At 32.4% G+C, this 8,900-nt stretch overlaps 1 protein-coding gene across 2 annotated transcripts in view; it reads left to right on the plus strand.

Moving 5' to 3' along the window:
• The window catches only part of LOC117103852, a 60,545-nt gene extending 54,642 nt beyond the window's left edge, over positions 1-5,903 (plus strand). For both annotated transcript variants that reach the window (XM_033244466.1, XM_033244465.1), the window contains 6 exons: positions 585-629; positions 1,048-1,092; positions 1,363-1,416; positions 1,621-1,674; positions 1,931-1,969; positions 5,358-5,903. In XM_033244466.1, coding sequence (XP_033100357.1) covers positions 585-629; positions 1,048-1,092; positions 1,363-1,416; positions 1,621-1,674; positions 1,931-1,969; positions 5,358-5,785 — 665 coding nt within the window. In that variant the 3' untranslated portion in view covers positions 5,786-5,903. The remainder of the gene's footprint in view (positions 1-584; positions 630-1,047; positions 1,093-1,362; positions 1,417-1,620; positions 1,675-1,930; positions 1,970-5,357) is intronic.
• The last annotated feature ends 2,997 nt before the right edge of the window (positions 5,904-8,900 follow it).

Here is an 8,900-nt window from a genome sequence, read left to right on the forward strand (position 1 = left end):
GACCTCTGATATGCCATTAATAATAGAATCAAACTTAAAATCGTTTTTTGACAATTTCTTATGAAGTTATAGGCCATTATATACGACTTAATCTTGACATCACTGGCGAAAAAAGTAACAAAAGATTGTGTAAATGAAGCCGCTTAGGGTATCCGCCGCATACGATCTTTGCTTGCATGCTGTAACCATGGCTGTAACTCTTTTGTTGACAACCGCTGATGCAGTTATAGGCCTATGACTTGATATGCAAGTTACAACCATGGTTACAGCATGCACGCAAAGATCGTATGCGGCAGATACCCTAAGCGGCTTCATTTACACGATATTTTGATTCTATTATTTAATGGCATATCAAAAATCTCCTCTAGAACAAAAAATGATTTTGCTAGTTTTCTTTTAATATTGCATAGACAACAAATTCTTTTTTTGTTAGAGATCGAAATGTCCTGAGCAGGTTCCCCGTTTTGTATAAGCTTTTACAAAAATGAATATTTCTCTCTATATAGTGTATTTACGGCCTCAGAATGTATACAGTACAATTAAACAATATTATCCAATTTATAAATTGTATATTTCATTTATAGATGTTTCAGATTTATGTTCAAACTCTGTACAAGAATGTGTTGAAGGTAATACAAATTGATTTTCTATAATCTATGTTCTGTATTGATTCTAAACACCCCCCCCCCCTTACATCCCATTCACATAGCGTACTAGTCTGGTAATAACAACTTTTTAAATTCTATATACTTCAAAGAATTTCATTTAGCTTTAATATTGTTATATTATAATAAATTGTAATTTTTATTCTATATCCAAGCCTGGTAATAAAAAATTTAAATTATATTTATACTTCAAAGAATTTCATTTAGCTTTAATATTGTATAGATGAAAAATTCTTTTTTTGTTGGAGATCGAAATGTCCTGAATATAGATTTTGCAAAAAAGAAATGGTCATCTATATATTTATACTATTTATAGCCCCAAAATGCATATTCTGTAGTCAACAATATTGTCAAGATTATAAATGATGTATTTTATTTATAGATGTTGCAAATGTATCTCCAAACTCTGTAGAAGAATTTGTTGAAGGTAATGACATTCTATAATCTATATTGATCCTCTGTCTCTTATACACATCTAGATGTGTATAAGAGACAGGAACTTGCTTGTTTAGGTCTGGATTCTCAATTTTTTGTGTAGTGCTTCTTTGATTGCTGAAACTATGTGTTGGCTGTCTTGATAATGTGAATATCATGGTTGTTCTAGATCAATGCTCTTGTGTATATTTTACTTGCTTTGTTATCAATACAAATAAAATGGTGTGTTTATATTTATAATTTGTTTATGATCAATTTAAAGGTATTGTTGAAACACATGTACGTAAGCGCATAAGACGTTCTTCTGACTCTGAAGGTAGGTGCAAAACCAATCTACTTTAAGTACAATTTAATACATTTTTTTTCAAATTTAAGCTATATGCACTATATTTCATAACATGGTTGTTCTGGGTCAATGCCATTGGGTTTATTTTACAATATTGCTCTGTTATTCAGTGTTAATACCATACAATTAAAAGAGCGTATGCTTATATTATCATTTTTTATGTTTGATTTAAAGGCACTGGTAAAAAACGTGTATGTAAGCGCAAAATAATTTCTTCAGACTGTGAAGGTAGGTCTTGTACATTAAATTAATGATAGTAATTTGATTTTTTTGGGAGATGAAAAACTCTCTAAATTTAGATTAGCATTTTATGCTGCAGCCCTATTAACTGCCATTAACTTTCTACTACATTTAAGATGTATGCCACCATATGTTATATGCCTGTGGTTGTTGTGGGTCAATGCCATTGGCATCTATTTGCATGTTGTGTTGTGAATACAATTAAAATGCTAGTTTTTTATATTGTTTTATCTCCTACTCAAAGGCATTGTTGACAATTCCAGAAGACATTCTGACTCTGCAGGTATTGGAAAAATCAGTTTTCTATCAAAAGTTGTTAGTTTGCTATAGTAGTAGGTTCACATATACAATGAGCAGTACCTGTTAAAATGACTAGGTATGTTGTGAAACCATAAATACTGTTTAATTTTGTTTCAGAAGCAAAGTTATAACTATAAATTCAAACTTCAAACTAATTTTATAAATATTAATAAAATTTTACTATAAAATTTGTACCATCACAATTTAAAAATTTTAAATACTAGTTTAAAAGTGAAAAAAAACATACTTATTATATGGATAAAATTAATTTATTCCCATGTATTTATGCAAATTTGGTTTAATACAGTATAATATTGTATCTAATTACATTTCAATGTATTCAGTTCATTCAGAGAGATAAAAACAAAATATTACAAAAGCTCAGAAACATTAAAATGTACATAGAACAATATCAACTGAATGAACTGAGGAATATACCCAAAAAGTTTACAAGTCAACTTATTTTCATTGAGGTCCTCAAGATAGAAAAATAACATTGCAAATTTTACTAAAACTACTAAAATAAAAGCTCACCAATTCAATTTGGGGCACTCCACATTCAACATGTTCCCATTCTGAAAATTCACCATTATATTTAACTCTCTGTCTACGGTCACATAAGAAATCAATCAACCAAAGGTGGAGTTTCAAATCTGGTGCCTATAGTGAGATTAATTTATTAATAGCAATAGTATGACATATACTGTATTATCAAATGCCTTAAATAGTCAGTGTTTATGGTCCCAATAGAATTACTAGTGTCACAGCCTTTGTGAATGGTGTCCAACATTTTAACCATAGAATGGCAAATGTTCCACTAAGGCAGGCAAACTGGTAAGGGTAAATATTAGGATGAATATCTGATAACATACATTCACTAATAAATTCTTCTGCAATTTTTGCTATAGTAACTGGACTATAAGAGATGGGGGCCTTAAATTATCAATAACTGCAGGTGCTCCCTTTGGGAGTGCAATACTGTGGTTGCATTTTTCCACTGTTCAGCATTCCTATCCGATCCCTAAAAAAATGAATCCTCTCAGTTTTCGCTTTTTCAATGACTTTTTGTCCAAGTACTGCAATTTCCACCTGGTTGATTTTCCTTCAGTGTTAAAGACTTTTGACATAATGCAACCACTTTCTTATAAGCACCATTTACCCAAGGTTTGATTATTTTGGTTGGAAAGTAGGTGTTTAGGGCTTTCATATAGACTTGAATAGAAGGCATTAGTTTTGGCAGTCATTCAAAGACCTCTGACCAGTCATGATGGGTTATCCAGTTAACAAAATTCTGTATTTCATGTGGGGGACTGTTTTTATCTTGATTTTATTTATGGATCTGGGAATAGCTTGTGGAGACCACATGACACATTCATGGTTGCAGTTACAATTGCACTATGAATTACAGGTACACTGTAGTAACTGTAAAGGTCAGTAAAACTAGGTCAAGAATCGCATTACCATGAATACTTCATGTTGACAACTTGTTTAAGACAATGTGATTTAACATTTACTATGTGATTTTAAATGGTTTTTTTTTAGCTCTAAATTAGTGTTATTTGAAAAGGTTAGACAAATGAAATTAATTTCAGCAATAGCAGAGAGATTGAGTAAAAGAGCATGCTAAAAAACCTGCTAGTGTTGAATTAGCTATTAGTCCATTGAATCTACAACAAAATATAGCTCAACTCGAAACAAATTGCAGTAGTAATGAAAATAATTGTATTCAACTCTGAATGTATTGAGGAACAAATTAAAAAATCTAGAAATATCCATTTCCGTCAAATGTGACCAAAAATAGCAATTCAAGATGGAACATCGTAACAATGTCTAAAATATGAATATTGAATATTGTATTAAAGATTATATAATTTAAAATTTCCTGTGTGATTAAGTGTAGAAGTTAATATCTTTAAACTACCAATTGCAATTGAATTACGTCTATGTTATTCCTAGTTATGCATGATGTCCTTATTATGGTCTACACTTCTTGCTCATCTGTCTTACACTTTTTTATGCTTTACTGTATACCTTTATATTATTGTCTACACTTCTTACTCATATATGTTACACTCATTTATGCCTTATATTACATAATCTTAGATATCCCATTTTCTTGACTTTATGTCCTGAATTAGTTCGCTGTATTGCTTCACAAGATCGTTGATTCACTTAAGCTTGCATTTGTTCATTTGTATTGATTTTGGTTTAAGTTGAAGTTGTTTTTGCTGTCCGTTTTGTGTGTTATTCTCTGGTCGGCAACCCATTTTTTGAAGGTCGTCAGGTCATATCTGGGTCAAAAAAAAAATTCTCAGGTGTTAAAATATGTACTTAAAAAATCGGAAAATTCCAATCAAATTATTGGAAAAACAATATGTGTATACATTCAGGGAACGCAAACCAAAGCATGAAATGATAACCTTAATAGAGTTTTTGGTATGTTTTTGTACAACAATGACATACATTTCAATTTTATTGACCTTATAGAATGAGTTACAGAGAAGTAATTTATAACAATAATTTGCAATGCAAAATTTGTTTATAATATATAATCATTAAAAGCAAACACAACAACAATTATAGTTCCCAATATTATTACCTGATGCAATGTTTAATGACCAAATATCCTTTGATACAGGCCTAGTGATTGTAAATTAGTGTAATAATATTCTACACATTTTTAGCATCCAACTAGAAAGGTTGAAGTTTGCATAGAAAAACTACACTTATAACATTTTCTTTGAAGATGTAGATAGAATATTAGTGCATAGCCTGTTTATTGACAATCCACCACTGATTATTAACACTCTGACCGCCAGCGGTTTGAATAAATATTATCAGCCGCCGCCAGACATTTTAGAAATTTTAACACTTTTCCGAAGCTCGTTGAGAGTGTGTATGTGAGCAGATTGGCATGTAGTGAACACTACAAGAACTACAAACATGTTAGCTTTACAATGGTACCAAACATTTTATTCTAATCACAATCAGTAACAGTAAAATGAAAATGACTCACTTTTGGAGATTTACGCAATTTTGCACAACGAAGCTGAGATAATAGCGATTACGTGAAAGTAAATAAATACCGCACAACGCTAATGTAAACAAACAAATAGCGAACTACTTACGGTCCAGACTGAATATAGTGTTCAAATTGTCAGTACATGTTGGTAATTACCCCATCTATCGGATTCCGTACAAAATCATGAAACATGGAGATCTCCGTGTTTGGCGGTCGAGCATTGCGTTAGCAAACACAGAGATCTCCGTGTTTGGCGGCCAGAGTGTTAAAGGTAAATGATATGTTGTATGGTCAATAAAGTTAATGTATAATTCAGATATACTTATTATCATTTTGTCTTCTTTTAAAGATATTGCTCTGAGATTAATTCACAGTGTGAATCTGCAATGCAGAGAAAATTATGAATTTAATTTGGTAAAGCTCCTTGAAAAGCCGAGAGACTCTCTGAATTCTACTGATAAAGAACAACTTCTTGAGATAATAAAGAATCTTAAAAACTATTGTTCAAGCCTTGGTTTGGATTTGAACAAATTAATCAACAACTGTATAGTATTTTGCCTCTCTGCATATGATTCTATTGGTTTGCTGAGTCTCTGGAAAATGCATATAAGCAGAAAACTCATTGAAGATTTAGCAGACATATTAGTGCCACAAGAACATCAGCAGCTGTTTTTAGATGAATGGATTACATACATTGATGAAAACGAATACAAAGGTGCTCTCATGAAGCTGATGGAGAAAGGTAAGACAATCTTAATGAATTTTAAATCATTGTAATTTTGAAATTCCATTCTCCTTTTTAAGAATGGCAAAGCTATGAAGGAAACAGCAAAAATGGAAATTTTCAAGGTTATACAGTCATACTGTATTTAACCCTCCACTGAAATTCTTCACCTTTTTTGCAGGCCTACCAATAAAATCCTGATTATTTTCATTTTGCATCATCTTCATCCATGTACTGTAGTACTGTACCATTGTCTACTGCATCTTTGCACTGGTAGCAAATTATGCAGTACACCAGGAGAGAATTCCCTGTTTTTTCCCTCAGAGAATATACATGAGTCCCTTTACTGGACCATAATAAAACACAGAACCAACCGCTCAAAACACCTCATCCAAAAGATGATGCAGTATTGTAACTTTCATTTTAGCCCTGCTAAAACGAGGAATGCAGTGATGCAATTGAACGATGGACCACAGATCAGTGGCCCCCCCTCGCCACTGCCAAAGATCTCTACAGTTTAACTCACACCCAGCTACAGGCTACCAACAGAATGATAATGACGAATAATTATAGTGATTCATATACCACATATTACACAGACTGCCTCTATGCACCTTTTCATAGTCGGGGACATCGTATCAATTGGACCTCCCCCACTTTTCACCAATCTTCTATAGTTAAAACCTCAATTTTCAAAACAAGTAGAAAGAACAATTATGAATGACTGTCATAAGGTTTGTCTGTTTTTTGTGCTCTTTTCCAATAGTGGTGCATATCCAGACCAAAAAGGAGTAAAAACACATTTTTTGTACATTTCGTGACCATTTCAGTAACCACTCCATTGATTTTATGGGTGCAACAGTTATCAGTGTAAACAATGTACTGTACGATGTAAAAATTGGAAGCGTGTAAACCTATGACCAACATTTTTATGAACTCGAAAGTGCACAATTCCTACTATAAACGATATATTCTTTTTGTATTATCAAAACCCGTATATTGTTAATATTATTTGCATTCATAGATTCCTGTTTTTTTCAAAAAGTTCAAAAAAATTATAGTAAGGCAACTGAATTTTTTATGGCCGTTATTAAACAATAATTATACAGCTGTTGGCACAGATTACAGTAGGTCAGTTTTGACTTACTTGTAATGATACCCCACACGTTTACGAACTCCGATGTTAATGTTATGTTGACATAATTTTGCCATGATGTCATGATATGTTTGTGAAATAAAAATGCTAACTAATGTTTTGTGTGCTTTCTATTTCTCTAGTCCTGTTTGATCAAATGTTAGATGGTAGTACAGTTTAACTTGCCTAAATCGACTTTGCCTATTAATCAAATAATTTCCAAACTTATTTTACATGCAAAATTGTTGAGTTTTTCATTAATTAACAATCTATAAGTTAAATTTTATCTAAGTCAAACAATTTTTCGATGGCATTTTCAAGGGGGCCCTTCTGGCCCACCTTTTCTAATATTTTCAAAATATAAAAGTGGAGAAAAAAGAAAATTATATTCAAATTTTAAGTCTGAGAGTGCCATTTCCGAACAAAAAGAAGTGTCATAATTATAAAGATTCAATAAGATTCAAGATTCATTTTATTCGGCATCTAAAAACAATATGAAATTATCTTCTTGGTATGGGTTAACACATTGATAAGACATATGAATATATAAATACAAGAAAAACGTCAAAAGTGCTTGACTATATTCCAATTAAGTATTTACAGTGTGCCTAGAAAACCTATTATTAAGTAGCTGTATTGCCATTGGCAGAAAAGCACCTTTAATTTGTTCTATTTTTTTTTTTTTTCAATATAACCTCTTCACAAATTGTTTTTATATCCTTTATTTCCAATCTAATTATCTTTCTTGCTGTCTTAGTAAGTCTTGTTAATTGCTGCGAAGCAGCCAATTCATATTCTTGACAGCAATTTGACCTCTGAAAGGTCATTGTTTGTCAAAAAACAATCGCCTAAGACAACTGAAAAGCGGAGTTTCCTTCTTTCGTTCTGCCGGGTAAAATCAATTATTTAGGCGACGTTTGTAGACTAACCAACTCGTACCAGCGTCAGCATGTCGCGACGCTGGAGTACTATTCAGCCTTTTTACTATATTTCTAGGTTTCCTATTTCTACGTTTAATCGGCTCATGTCTCAGCCACAATATTTTGAGGCCAACATTATTTACGAACCCAGTTAAACTTATTTACTAGCCTATTTCAACGTGTTATTTTATTACATTTAGGCGACGCTTGTTGTAGACTGGCATAGTGTTTTCGGAAATAAATACCATTTTATACACATGCGCAGATCAATTCGCCAGCAGCGAGTCATCGCCAGCAGCAGCGAGTCGCCAGCAGAGAGATGTCACTGCAGCAAAACACTATTGTACACGGTACCAACGCTGTTCTAATATAGACAATGGGTCGTGCTCATATTATTTGTTATATTTTTATTATTCATTATTTTCACTTGTCTCGCATAAATAATTTTGTTCGAAGAACATTTTATGCAGTTGTACTTCGCAGCACTTCACTTGCAATTTGCAAGATTTTTCTTAGGTTATCCATTTAGCCGGACCACAAAAAAAAAGTAATTACTGACTGAATTACACTTTCATAGAACGAATACAGTGAGTCTATACCTACATTAAAACATTTGAGCTTCCTTAAACGGTAATGACGTTGATTAACTTTTGCACAAACTTTACTAGGGTGTTCATCCCAACTTAATATATCATCTACCCATACACCAACATATTTATATATATATATCTGTTCTATTTATGACCTGGTTATTCTTAACATAGTAGAGTCATTTTCATGAGATCCGTGACTAATTTTAGGATACCTTTTTTTCCCGATGAATTTGACAAGATGGACCAATTTAGATAAAATATAGCTGCTATATACCTCCCAGATATTGGGGAAAGTCCCGTTTGGGGGCGTTTTTCAAAATGGCCGCCTGTTGATTTGGACGCTTGTATCTCCATAACCACTAGTCAGAGAGACTTGATTTTGGTCTCAAATTGTTCACAATATGCATGTTTCTATTTGTTGTAATACAACTTGTTATCACAAAATGGCGGGAAATGCGATTTTTAAAGTTTGACCTTTGACCTTGCACAGTCATATCTCAGTAACTATTGGTCACAGAGA

Source organism: Anneissia japonica, unplaced genomic scaffold (genome assembly GCF_011630105.1).
Source record: "Anneissia japonica isolate Jap-2015-1 unplaced genomic scaffold, ASM1163010v1 scaffold288070_len135173_cov105, whole genome shotgun sequence".
NCBI classification, from domain to species: Eukaryota; Metazoa; Echinodermata; class Crinoidea; order Comatulida; family Comatulidae; genus Anneissia; species Anneissia japonica.